This window comes from Equus quagga, chromosome 13 (assembly GCF_021613505.1).
Source record: "Equus quagga isolate Etosha38 chromosome 13, UCLA_HA_Equagga_1.0, whole genome shotgun sequence".
NCBI lineage: Eukaryota > Metazoa > Chordata > Mammalia > Perissodactyla > Equidae > Equus > Equus quagga.
In genome coordinates this window covers 100,860,188-100,874,045 of record NC_060279.1, presented here as the reverse complement: position 1 = coordinate 100,874,045, position 13,858 = coordinate 100,860,188, and the positions used below count along the sequence as shown (strand labels likewise).

Sequence of the window (13,858 nt, the reverse complement as noted above, 5' to 3'; positions counted from 1 at the left end):
CGGCGCCCTCACTCAGTACTGCCCCGCCCCCTCACCCTCGTTCAGCGATAGGCTGCGCCTCCCGGCCTCTAAGCCACTGGGGACCCTGCGGAGACGGGTCTTCGTCCGGCACCGACCAATCAGAACTCCAAAACCGAACCTGTCCACACTGCGGAGTGGGCCCAGATGGGAGGGGCAGCCGTGGCCGCCGCGGGAAGGAAAGGAGACTGTAAGAAGGGACCTCCCCCAGGCTAGATCGTCCCATGCCCATGCCGCAGGGAGGCGAGATTGAAGGACTTCCTCTCCCATCTCCCCCCAGCAAGGGGACAGAGGCAGGGCCTAACTCCCCAAACACTGACCCGACACAGAGAAGCCATAGAAACGTCTTTATTGAAGGGGGCAGGGGTCATGCTGAGTTCGGGGACATGCAGTGAAGGGGCAGTCGTGAGCTGTCCTTGGTGGTCAGGGCCCCAGGTCCGCCCTGGACTCCCTGGGCCTTCAGGGTCTCCCTCAGGCTGTTGCTCTGGCCCGATGCTGAGGTCCTTTGGGGCCAGTGACTCAGATTTGGTGTTTTGGACCTATGACCGGAACGTAGATTGAAATGGGGGCTCCCGGATTTGGGGTCCCCTCAAGGCCTTGGGGCCCTTCATGTATTAGATATGGAGGCTTTAGGATTTGAGGTTCCCTTGGGGCAGGGGCTCTTGGAATTTGGGTGTCTTGAGACCCACGGAGTCGGAGCATTTAAGTCCTCAGGTTTCCAGGGGTGAGAATTCCTGTTTGGGGTCTCCTGGTGCCTATGAGTAGGGCTTGAGGTGCCCTGGGAGCCCGGGATGCATATCCTGACTGCAGTCTCCTCCATCCCAGGCACAGGGGCCTCCGTGACTGGGGTTTCCAGGGGGGTTGGGATTGGATTTTTAAATTTGGGATTCCCTGGGGATTTGGGGATTCTGTGATTTTGGGGTCCTGGGAGTTAGGGCCTTGGGGTCTTCTAGGGGCTATAGGACTTGGGGGCACAGGGGTAGTTTGGGACATATACTCTGGGGTTTGTGATCCCCAGAATCTCAGAATGGGGCCTCCAAATTTTGGGGTCCCCCAAAGGGGGAAGTCATTACTTAAAAAATAGAGAATTTTCTGGGAACCTGGCCAGCACAGGGGCTGTAGGCCATGTGGGGTGGGCTTCATACAAGGCACTGGGGGTTTCTTGAGGGTGCAGAGGGTAGGAAGACTTAGGGGTCCTGTAATTAGCACTTCCAGGACTGTTTTGGTGTCTGTAAATTGGGGGTGACAGTGGGCTGGTTAATGTGAGTCTCTTCTTGAGGGGTAAGAGCAGGGGCCTTTGTTAATGGAGGGGGTCTCTGATTTCAGTGTAAGGGTTTTGGGGTGACCATGGGAGTCACAACATCTTGAGGGGACTGATGTTAAATGTGGGATAGCGACAGGAAGGTCTGTTACTCTTACTCTGGAGGTGTGACCTGTGTTTATTTCAAGGAGACTTGATTGGGGGGTGGTCTTTGTTAATGGGGGAGGGCTCTGATCCAGTGATGAGTGACTCAGGAATGTTCTGCTGTAAAGCATTATATGGAGAAGGTCACCATCATTTGGGGTGAAGTGGAAATCTGTTAATCGGGGGCTCTGCTCTGAGGGGTTGGGGACAGGGACTAGCCCAAAGGTGCTACACGCAGGGAATCTCTTTCTGGGTAACACGGGGTCTGTAGTTGGGGGGTTATGAGGGAATCTGTTAATAATGGGGCCTCAGTGATTGAGGGCTGGCTAATGGGGATCTCTATTCTGGACGTGTTACTGGGAATCTCTATCTCAGGGTGACTTGGGGGGCTCCTTGTGTCAGGAGACGCTAGAGGGGGCTCTGTGTCTCTTTGTTGGGTGTCCAGGGCCTCTAAGACTGCATCTCCGCCCTCAGCATCCAGGGAAACCAGCAGCAGAAGAGCAGCCTGCAAAGGAGAACCGTGTCACACCCTGATGCGGGGCGGGGGACGTGGGGACCCACCCCCCAGCTCTTCCCCGCGTGGCTGGGACTCGGCCTTTCTGGAGTCTGCCTCTGGCTCCCCGGCTGTGCCTTCGCAGGCTCCTGCGGAGTGGAGGGTGTTCTGCCCCCTCTACCTGCCCCTTACAAGTTGAAGTCACCAGAATTCAGTGTGGGGCCTCACTCCCTGAAGACTGTTTCTGGGTAAGCTGACTAGTCACAAATTTTCCTAACCTCTTTTTCCAGCCCCACCCAGAGCTCCAGACCCACGTCCAACGGCTTTGTGGCTGCCTCTCCCTGAACATCCCAGAGGAGAGGGGGCCAGGGGTTGCTACACACCTGGAGATGGAGTTCTCTGATGCGATGTCCTTTGGGGTCCGGACTGTCGTGAAGGTGCGTTTGGGCTGCGTCACTGAAGGGGAGGGAAAGGTCTCAGGTGAGGGGATGACAGACCCACCTGTGCCCTCAAGACCCACCCAGACTCCTTGCCATTAATACTTATCCACATTCCCAATACCCAGCTGGACCCCACATTCTCAATATCCACCTGGACCTCTTATCAATAATATTCCCTGTGTCCCCCAACACCTACCCATGTCCCCAGTGCCTGCCCAGGGCCTTGTGGCTAACACCTCTATACCCTATAGCACCTGTCCTCTTTGGGATCCTGTCTCATCATTTTCCTGGATTATGTGTCCCCAGTTAAATACTGGAGATTCTGTCACCAGCATATACCAGAGAACCCATGACCCAGACCCCACACTTCAGTCCCCAACTCACTTGTCACTTGATGCACTTTTTTGGCTCCGACGTTGTCCCCAGGGGGGTCAGTGGATCCACCAATCCTGGGGAGACACAAGGAGTGGGAGGAATCAGAGCCACAAGAGTCCAGGGTCTGACGGGGCTGAGCCCCAGGGGCCCCAGGCAGAAAGAGCTAGGGCATGGGTGGGTATCCACACTGTCCTGCTGGTCCAAGAGGAGGAGACATCTGAGGGGGGACTAGGGTTCTGGGTGGTGCCCTGGGCTGGGGTCAGAGTTTGGGCTCACCTCTGAATTCGGGATGCTGGCGCAAAGACTCCATGCCTTGGGGGGCAGGTGAAGTACCGGACGCCAAAGACAGAGCCGTCATGCTTGCCCGTGGGCTGGTCTAGCTCGATGCCATACCAGTAACCTGCAGCAGGCAGGTGTCAGGATGCCTTGGGGCCCTCCCCCCACCACCGCCCAGATCCCCGTCCTCACCTGGGGCGAAGTCTGTCTTCCCGTAGAAGCGCACAATGCCTTGCTTCTGGCCCGCGACAAGGACTTGGTCTCCGACCTCAGCCTTGGCCCCCTCGCGCTGCTGCAGGCTGCCCAGAGACGGGGATGACGAGGGCTTCTTCTTGGCTGGGGGTGGAGGGTACAGGGCATGGGGCTGGGGCCCCCATGCCACCCAGAAAGCCCCAAGGTAGAAACTGTGTCCTGGCTCCAATCAGAAGAATTCCAGAGCCTTCCCCAGAACTGGGTGGGTGAGGGGGGTGTCCTTGGGATTGAAAGGAAACAATCCTTGCTGCCAGAGAACTGGGCGGGGGGACACTTTAGGCCTGAGGGGAAACTGAGTCAAGAACCTGGAGAACCCTAAAATCCTTTCTCAAAGTTGAGGATATTTGGGCCAAAGGAAAAACTGAGTCACAAAAGTCAGAAACTCAAAGAACTCAGGAACTCTAAAACAAGAGTTTGGGCCTGAGGAGAAACTGAGTCACAGAAGCTGGGCTCCCCACAGAATATCTTCAAGACTGGTTCTCCTCACCCCTAGGTCTCCCCCTCTGACCTTTGTGTTCCCTGCGGCCTTTGCCAGTGACACGGGAGAAGTCCATCCGGGGAGTCCGAGGTGTGGAGGTGACCGACGAGGGGGGTGCGTCCACTGCCTTGGAGATCTTGGACACAGAGGCAAAGAGACCTGCGGGGAAGAGCCTGGGCTGGAGTTGTCCAAGCCTTTGCTCCCTGACCCACCATCATCCCCCAATCCCCATTAACCAATCAGCAGCATCACAATGACTGAGTGGACCCCACCACCTCCCCTCTGGGCCCCGGGTGGGACTGACCCTGCTTGGGAGGGCAGATGAAGTACCGGACACCCCCAACACTGCCATCATTCTTGCCCTCAGGTTCATCCAGCTCCACGCCCACCCACTGGCCACTGGCGAACTCCGTGGTCCCGCAGAACCGCAGCGTGCCCGTCTGAGGAAACAAGAGAGGATATGGCTTGAGGGGCCCCTGGGAGGCCACAATAGATCACTGGCACACATGAGCGTGGTGGGGTGGATGAGGGACCCCCAGGCTCAACTCCCAGCTCGGACTTGTCCATTTACTGGCTGTATGACTTAACCTCACTGTGCCTCAATGGCCTCATCTGTGTAATGGGAACAGAAATCGCACCCACCTTATAGGATTGTTACAGAGCTGCCCTGTCCAATGCAGTAAATAGCCACTAGACACATATGACAATTTCAATTTAAATTAATTAAAATTAAATTAAAATTTCATTTCCCCAGTTGCACTAGCCACATTTCAAGTACTTAATAGCCACATGTGGCCTGTGGCTACTTCACTGGACAGCGCAGACACAGAACATTTCCATCATCTCAGAAAGGTCTAATGGACAGGCTGTTATAAAGAAGTGAAAGCCCTCAGAACAGGGCCTGGTGCTGAGTAAGGCAGTAAGTGCTGAGTATTATCATCCGGTAACTTTCGTCAAGGGACTTCCTGGGCCTCAGTTTCCTCTGGAAAATGGGGTAACAATCCACTGCATAGGTTGGTTGTCTGATTGAAACATTTTTAATATATGTAAAGTTGCCTAGCTGCAGTGGGTGTGGTTATCATCACTGTGTGAGGCTCCTTCACTCTCTGAGCCTCAGTTCCTTGTCTGTCAATGGGCTAATTAATCATGCCCACGTCAGGGGGGGTGTGGACATCGGTGCCTGGCCCACAAAGAGTGCTTAGGAGGCACCAGGCCCTGTTCAAAGCGCTGTACACATTTTAACCAACTTAAACCTCATACAACCCCCTGAGATGGGTACTGTTATTTGCTCCATTTTATAGATGAAGAAACTGATGCCCAGAGAGCTGGAATCACTGGGCCCAGGCCCCACAGCCGGTAAGTGACAAAGCTGAGATTTGCCTGAGGACTCCCTGAGCTCATAACCATTGTGCTGTGCTGCCTCTCTAAGGGGCAGAGATTGTGATCACACGTCTTCAGAAAAAGGGTTTCACGTCTCTGAGCCTCTTACAGTCTTCTGGGCTGTCAAATGGGGAGGGCCAATCCATCCTGCTTTCAGAACTGTCACAGGGATATGATTACATCATGTACAGAAAGCTTTCCAGATGAGGCTGATGCATGCAAAACTCTTGATTAGGAAACAAAATGTGGCTTTTATGGCTTCTGACAGTACAACAAACAAAATCCAAATTCCTTCCAGTGGCCTGCAGGTCTGGTGTGATCCAGTCCCTGCTGACCTCTCCACCTCACCCTCCAGTCACATACCCCTTCCCTCCTCTGGGCCTCTGTAACTGCTGTTTCCTCTGTCTCCATATTTTTGCAGGGTGAGCTCCTTCCCATGTCAGCTCAGACATCACCTCCTCAGAGAAGCCTTCTTGAAACACCTCAGCTAAAATTATCTCTGCCCTCAGTCAGAGACAATTTACTAAATCTAAGCATTTAATGGTTGTCAAAGCCCTTGTTGCTACCAGAAATTATCTTGACTATGGGTTTGCTTTATTGTCTCTCCTTCATTAGAAATGGAACTCCGTGAGAGCCGGGCCAAGGCTGACACAGACCTTTACCCCCAAGGATGGACTGGGTCCAGTATGGAGCCTGAGCCACCAGATAAGTGAATCAAAGTTGGAAGACCTGGAGGAATGAGGATTCTCTCTGCCCTCTGGGCCTTTGACCTGCTCCCCTTACCTGAGACCATTTCTCCCTTTCTTCTCCTGGCTCCTCCTCATCTTCAAGTGGGGGCATACCCCATCACACCCCCGATCGCTCTGACCTATGCTTTTTTCCCAAAGTACTAACCACTCTGGGTGCAGACGTGAGCCCTGACTGGGGACCACGAGGCCAAGGGGGATGCAAATGGGGCAGAGCTGCACTGATTGCTCTGCTTCTGCTTCCCCATGATAGCCAGGACTGCTCTGGGCTGTCACTGACAGGTGATGGATCTGTCTCCCCACCCTGCCCCAGACCAAGAGGGTGCGGCACAAAGGAGGCACTCACAGGACGACTGTTAGATGAAATAAATACTGTGTGAATGACTGGGAGGGTGGGCAGACAAAGGGGTGAGTCTGCACTCTGCCCAAGGACCAGCTCTGAGGGATGAAGGATGAGTCCCCCCCCGGCCTCCCCCCTAGTCCCTGACCTTCTGGCCATCCAGCAGCACGCGGTCTCCCAGGCGCAGGCCCAGTGCGCTAAGCATGAGATTGCCTGGGACGTTGTCATAGTTGGGCAGTGTGACCTTGGGGAGGGCACAGGAGAGTGGCACAGCCTCCTCCAGTAACGTTCGCAGCTCCTTGGCCACCAGCGCTGCCTCTGCTTTGTCCAGGGACATGTCCATGGGGTCTGGAACCACCTCTGCCGGCACCTGTCCCTTTCGGTTCTGGGAGCCAATGGGAAGAGAGAGGGCAAGGACTCAGTGGTGCAGGCTATGCCCCCACAGAGCCCATGCCCCCAGAGACCCAGGATCTTGGTGAAGCAGAGGTGGGACTAGCTCATACCCTGGGCCAATGGAATAAGAAGGGCTGGGGCATTAAAGTGCAGACCTCGTCCCCAGGGAAGTCCACCCCTGAGACCTCATGCTGAGGTGGGACTGGGGTGGGGCCAATAGGGAATGAAGGTCACCCTTCAGTGCTGTAGACCATGCCTTCAGGGAGCCACGCCCCCAGAGACCCCAAGCCCGGAATGGGACCATGTGAGGGATGAACATTGAAAATGGGCTCCTGTGGTACTGGGACAGGGGTCCAACTGGGCCAGTGGGTAGTGAGGAGAGGCAGGGCCTCAGGGCCACAGGCCATGTCTCCCCAGGATATGTGTGCCTGGGATGCTGCAGAGTAATTCATCTTGGGGATGGGACCTGGAAATGGATGGGTGGGCAAAGATCACACTGAGGGCTTATGGGGGCCCAACCCTCTCATTTGCCAAGGGTCTCAGCTTGACTTTCTTCATCATCCCGAAATGCTGTCTACCCACAGTCATGGGGTCAGCCAGGATTGAAAGAAGATATTCCTTGCTGGGTGACCCCGGACAAATCACTTACTCTCTTTCCCCACTATAAAATAGGGCTCATAATAGAGTCACCTGACATATCATGAATGCTAAATGTCAGCTATCATTTCATTTGTTGAACATACAGATGATTATTGTAATATTTTGAGAGCTTTCAGAAACGCAAGTGGTTCTGCCCCCTCCTCCCATCCTCTGCAGAGGCCTGCTGGCGGGAAGTGGGGAGGGGAGCAGGGAGAAGGAAGATGATGGGCACTGGGCCAGGGTGGCAGTACCCGCAGGGCCGGGTTGGCGCCGTGCTCCAGCAAACATTTGGCGGCTCCCAGGCAAAGGTTGGAGGCAGCGATGTGCAGGGCTGAGCCGTGGTTGAAGTCACTGCATGTGGAGTTCACCACTGGGAAGTGGGGAGAGGAGGGCTCCGGATGAGCGTCCTCGGCACCCGCCCTCCCTCTGCCTTCCAGCCCCCATCTCTCAACCACAGGCAACCTCTGCTGTAGAGCGCCGCCCTACCCCGCCTTCTCGGCCACGCCCCTCCCGACCAGGTCCTGCCCTGTCCTGCGGTTGTGGACCACGGAGCCCCATCTCCCACACTTCCTGCCTCCAGCCTCCCACTGTCTCCTCGGATCCTGGTCCCCCCTTCCCTCCCAGCCAGGCCTCAGTTGGGCCCCATCTCTCGGCCTCCCACCTTCTTCCCTCCACGTCTCCTCCCCTCCCCCCACACCCTGGGCACCCACCTTTGGCTTCCAGCCCTCCTCCCTGGCTTTGGTCCCGCCCCTCCCAGCCGGGACCCTCCCCTCACCTCGGGGTCGCGCGCCCTTCAGCAGCACGCGCACCAGGTCGGGCACGTCGAAGTAGGCGGCGTAGTGAAGCGCGTTCATGTTGGTCCAGCGGCTGCGCAGGGTCACGTCGGCGCCCAGGGCCAGCAGCTGCTGAGAGAGGCGCACGGCCGCCGCCGGGTCCCCTGCACGACAGCCCCGGTCAGCTTGCATCCCCTCCTCCAGAGCGTGGGCCCAGCGCCTTAGGGACTGTACTTGGGGTCTCAGGCTGAGGGGTCAGGGTGGAGGTCTGCAGGCTGGGGTTCTGGGTGGTAATGAGGGTGTTGGGTCTGGGGCCCGGGTTTTGGGGCTCATGGTTTGGGGGGGTTCAGGCCCTCACCGACTCCGTGGGCCCCAGCCTTGCACGCATAATGGAGCAGCGTCATGTCGGTCAGCCCGTCCCGATCATTCACATGGCAGCCTCGACGCAGAATCTGGGAGGACCAGGAGTCCAGGGAAGGTTACCCAAACGTGGGAGGGACCCCCGCCTCTCCCTGCCTGGCTTCCGGTGTTCTCACCTCATTGCCGATGACATCGATCTTGTGCTGGACTTGGGGCACCCACTGGCGCACAATGGCGAACAGCTCAGGGATGGTGGTCTGCGGGTCAAACAGAATCTCCTGGCAGGCCGGGTCATTGGGGTCGAAGAAGGTGAAGGCTGGGGTGGCGAGAGGTCCAAGGTCACCCAAGGCAAGCTGGCACCCTCCTTCCATCCTGAGGCAGGGGGGCTCCAGGTCTTTGCCCTTAAGACCTTCTAATGCAGGGTCTCAAACTGGGGGCACATGGGCCACAGGCAACTTCTGTGTGTTGTACATGAGGTTTCAAAATCAGGAGGTTTCACATAAAAATCTGGACGCCCAGTGTGTCATGAAAGATTGGAAGATCAGGCAATTCCCATAGAACAGCAAGCCCCACCCCTTAAAACCCAAGTGTGGTAGGGAGGGCAGCATCCGCAGTCTGCATGCCCCGGGGTTGTGGGGCCCCCCACGGGGCTGCTCCTGCTCTAGCCACTGTTGCTCTGGCAGAATATTGGGCACGCTTTGGGCAAATCGACAGAGTAAAACAAATTTAAAAGCCAGAAATCCCAGTTTTTAAGAAAAACCTCGAAAATTTTTTCAAATACTGTGCAATCCACATCAAATCCATGGGCAGGATCTAACCTGTGGCCAGCTGGGGTGGTGCCCAGAGGAACTTCCATCTGCCCCCACTAGACTCGTGAGTGTTCTGTGTAGTGACGTCAGCGCCCAAACAGGGCCTGGCACGCTACAGGAGCTCAGGGCGTGTGTTGAATGAGTGAGTAAATGAAGGACGGGATGATCCAGAGCCCAGGGAAGTGCCGCACAGGAGGTGTCTCCAGGAATCAGCCTGTGTGCTCCTTTTAAAACCCCAGTCACAGCCCTCCCTGGCTCAGAACCCTGCCCTGGCTCCCGTCACACTCAGAGCCCCGCGGCCCACAGGCCCTGCACAAACTGGCCTCGTCTGTTCTCTGCCCTCCCCCACCCTCAGTCCCCTCCAGCTACACTGTTCTCCTTCTGTCCTTCCAACGCACCAGGCAAATTCCTGTCTCGGGGACTTTGCACTTGCTGTTCTTGCCTGGGACAGTCTTCCCTCTGATCTTCTCAAGACTTCACAGGTCTTTGCTGGAATGTCACCTCTTCAGAGAGGCCTCCCCAGATTGCTCTGTCTAAATCAGCACCTTGCCCGGCTCCATCTCCCACCCTTTTCATTCCTTTAATCACAGCGTACATCACCACTTAACTCGTTTACTCATTCCTCCCTCCCTCTTTTTCCTCTCTCTTCCTTCCTTCCTCACTCGTCTCCCTCACTAGGATGCAAGCCCTGTTCCCAGCCTGCCTTGTTCTCTCCTTGGTCCCCAGGGCCCAGCCTGCAGCAGGTGCTTGGTCCAGCTCAGCTGAATTCAAGTACAAATTCAATAAGCAAATCCGTGATTTCCTCTTGGAGTCCGCCTTAGCCCTCCCTCTCTCCTGACCACATTTCCAGGTTCCATCACATTCTGTGACCAATCCGGCTTGTTCCAAGAGGGGCGGGGGGGGGGGGGGGGGGGGCAGGAAGCGGGGGGAGGCAGCCCAGGCCCTCCGACTTGCCACCAGGCCACAGGCCCAAGCCACATCCAGTTGCATTTCCAAAGGAGATTTTCTTGTTTCCTGGGCTAGATCCCCTGCCCCAGACACCCAGATAACTTTCTCATTTTCCTATCAGCCTTAGGTCAACTTATAGCCTCTCTGACCCACCCCTAGTGGGTGACGCATCCTCAGATGCCATCCCTCCTGCCCTATCCTGGCAATGCCTACTCTCTGAACCTGGTACCTAGTTTCTGAACCTCACAGCTGCTGGGGATTCCCAGCCAATATCTTCTAAAAGCCCCTCATATATCCAACTCTGGCTGAGCCCCACCCTCTCTACCCAGTAGCCAGAGGGAGCTTTTAAATATATAAATCAGACCACCACTCCTCTACTTTTAAACTCCCCCTCAACTGCTCTCCCCATCACACTTAGAGTATATCCAAAGTCCTCACTATGGCCTTTAAGGCCCTTCCAGATCTAGCCATTGCCAACCTCTCACCTCAATTTCAATCACTCCCTAAGTGCAGCTCCATGCGCTTCTTGCTGTTCCAAGCTCAGTCCTGCCTCAGGGCCTTTGCACTTGCTGCTCTCTGCCTGGAACTCTCTTTCTCCAGCTCTCCTATGGCTGATTCCTCCTCATGCTCTGAGTCTCAGCCTAAATGCAACCCCAACAGAAAGACCCACCCTGACCACTCTGTCTCAAGTTGCTGCCCTCTAGCCATTTTCTCTTATATGTCCGTCTTTTCTTTCTTTCACAGCTCTCAATCCCTCTGAATTTAGCTGATGTATTTATCTGTTCACTTACTGAGGCTCTCCTCCCCTGAGAGCGGGGCTCATGCCTGGACTGCTCACTGCTAAATCTCTATTGCCCAGCATCAGGCTTGTCCCTGAGTAGCAGCAATGGATAAATACTGCTTGGGGAATGATCAGACACTTTCCGTTTCCCCAAGAGGCCACCCTCAGCCCCACAGCCTTCTGCCTCAGAGCCTTTACTCATGGGGTTACCTCTCCTGGGACCCCTTTCCTCTGACCCTTCCCTGGTTAACCCCCAGCTCTTCATTAGCTGTCCCTCAAATGCGACCTCCTCAGAGAAATCATGTCTGAAAGAGCTCTGGCAGCATCCTGTTCTTGGCAAGCACAATTCTCATCACGTCTTATAATTGTATATTTATACTATAGTTTTATACTGATTTGTGTGGTCATTATTTGAGGTCTGTGAGTTCCCTCAGGGCAAAGACTGGGTCTGTCTTGCTCCGTGCTGTTCCCCCAGCTCCTAGCACAGAGCCAGGTGCATAGCAGTCTTTCAACAAATGTTTGTTGAATGACTAAATGATTGAATGATGCATCATAAATCAAAGATTAGGATTATTCCAACTCCATTCTCCAATGGGTGAATGAATGAATTAAAGAAAGGGAGTGCAGAATCCAAGGGCTCAGCAGCCAAGACGCCTCAGACCACCTTCAAATACCCCAGTACCCTCCCACCATCACCACTAGCAGAGCTCAGCCCAACCTCCCTGGCCATCCAAGGCTCCAGGCCAGATTCCAGGGCGGGGAAGGTGGTTACCGTAGTCCTTGGGGAGGGGGGCAGGTGCCGAGGGGTGCACAACAGGCTTCTGCCGGCGCTCTTGGGTGGGGCTGGGGGCCTCGGGGACGGGCTCATCCTCTTCCTCTTCTTCTTCCTCCTCCCCCCTGGGCGGCGGGGCCATTGGAGCGGGATCTGTCTTAGTCATGGTCCTCGGTGGGCCTCGGGGGGCGGACGCAGAGTTGGGGGCGGCCTTCAGGCAAATCCTGGAGGCAGAGGTCAGCTAGAGAGGGCGCTCCACAGGCTCCGAGATCTGAGCCCCTAAAAGCTCTCAGGGCCCCACGCCCCCAGCTTTGGAATTTGGGCAATCCCATGGACGCCCGTTACCCATCAGAGGACGCCGTATGTGGGCCCACTGTCTACCACTCCCCCAGGCCCAGCCCCCCATTCTTCTTCTCCCGCGTCAGGCCCCTCAGTCTAGGACGCCCCCTCCCCGGGTTTGTTTATCTCGGGATGCAGGATGCTTCGCCCCTCCCCTTTTCCGCGGGCGTCCCCTCTACCCATCTTACCTCGGGCCAACGGGGCTGGAGACCAAAGCTGAGACTGGGGAGACAGGAGTAATGGGTGTCAGTGTCGGGGAAAGTGACGGGAGAAGAGAGGGAGACAGAGAGAAGGGGACGAGGCCCAGACGCCGACGGGGGATGGGATTGGAGAGGGAGGGGCGCTGACAGCGCATGCGCTGTGTTACCCCCAACCAGGCGCGGGGGCGGAGATACTGGGAGGCTGCTCACATTGATGAAAAGGCTGGAGGCAGCGACGGGAAGGGGATAGACACGGAGGATGGGGAGAGGAAGAAGAGATGGCCACGAAGGATGTGAGACGTGGAGACAGGAGAGAGATGAAGCAGGCACAAGGGCAAAAAAAAAGGGATGGGACAGCGGGCGCCGTTCTTTTCGTCCATCTCCCTGTGACAGAGCCTTCCCGCAGGCCTACAAACCAGGGCAGTGAGGGCAGGGGTTCAGGGGTGTGGTGGTGATAGGTGCTTCCTCTCTCTGAGATCTCACACCTGGCCCCTTCTCCATGCTCGCCCTATATAAGGGATGTCTCAGAGGAAGGATTTCCTAGACACTCTCATAAGCACTTACCAGGCCCAGAGAAGTTAAACCACTTGCCTGAGGGCACACAACAAGTAGGTGATGGGGCAAAGACTTGAATCTCAGCTGCCTGGCTGTAGAGTCCGGGCTTTTAATCACCATGCTACACGGCTGTAGCAGTGTCTAGGGGATAGATCTGCCAATGGACCCCTCCAACCCTCTTGAAACCTCTCCCTCCCCGGGAAAAGCCTCCTGGAGCTGGCCCAGGCCTTCCTGGCTCCATCATCCTGGCTTGGTTGTCACACCTGGTTGGCTGTGGCCTGAACTGCCCACAATCGACCTGGCTTAAACAGGGCTGGGAGACGGCCTTCCACCCCTCATCCTTCTAATGCGCAGGCCCAGTAGCTCCATCTCCAAAATATTTCCAGAATTTCATCCCTCATCCCTGACCCCAGGCCCTCATCCTGGTCCATCCTTCAACTTCTCCCACCTGGACTATGGCAACAGCCTACTCCCTGCTCCTCCCTCCCCTCCTCCAGTCTGCTCCCTATACGCAGCCACAGAGACCCAGTAATCCTATCCTGTCAGGACCGTCCTCAATTTAGAGGTAGCTGCTTGCTGTACCTCACTCCAGGTAAAAGCCAATGTTCTCAACCACAGCCCACAAGACCCTATGTGAACTTTCCCATCATCTCTTCAATCTCACCTCCTCTCACTCTCCCCCAACCATACTGGCCTCCTTGCTCTTCCTCACCCCAGGACCTTTGCACTAGCTGTTCCTTCTGCCTGGAATGCTCCTCCCCCAGATGCCTGCTTCTCTCTCTCCTCTCTTTTGGGCTTTTACTTATTGATGCCTTTTCAATGAGACCTTCTCTGCTCTTTTTATCTAAAATTGCATCCTCCTCACCCCCGACACACACACTCACTCCTTCCCTGCTTTAGTTTTCTCCATAGCAACACTGCCCTCCTCCAGTTGACACCTAGATGTTGGGCATTTGCATGGGCTGTTCTTCTCCCTGGAACATCCAGCCCACGTGCCTTCCAGGGCAGCTCCTTCTCATCATCCAGGTCTCTCCTCCAACATCGTCTCCTTAGAGCATCATCCTCCCAGCAGCCCCCCACCCCGCC

General features: G+C 55.8%; 1 protein-coding gene and 1 long non-coding RNA gene across 2 annotated transcripts; one reads left to right on the top strand and one right to left on the bottom strand.

The window, feature by feature from the left end:
- The first annotated feature begins 95 nt into the window (after positions 1-95).
- Positions 96-5,032, top strand: LOC124249871 (uncharacterized). The gene is made up of 4 exons (XR_006891479.1): positions 96-208; positions 2,207-2,353; positions 3,753-3,851; positions 4,105-5,032. It is a non-coding gene; the product is annotated as an uncharacterized LOC124249871 (long non-coding RNA).
- Positions 1,440-13,804, bottom strand: CLIP3 (CAP-Gly domain containing linker protein 3). The gene is made up of 14 exons (XM_046681186.1): positions 12,206-13,804; positions 11,679-11,902; positions 8,545-8,684; positions 8,367-8,460; positions 8,011-8,172; positions 7,487-7,605; positions 6,352-6,588; positions 4,042-4,177; positions 3,768-3,896; positions 3,200-3,343; positions 3,008-3,131; positions 2,741-2,805; positions 2,300-2,372; positions 1,440-1,928 (listed from the first exon to the last, which is right to left on the bottom strand). Exons 1-14 carry the CDS (start codon positions 12,370-12,372, stop codon positions 1,874-1,876), a joined length of 1,869 nt encoding a protein of 622 aa, XP_046537142.1. The 5' UTR covers positions 12,373-13,804; the 3' UTR covers positions 1,440-1,873.
- Positions 13,805-13,858: the final 54 nt, after the last annotated feature.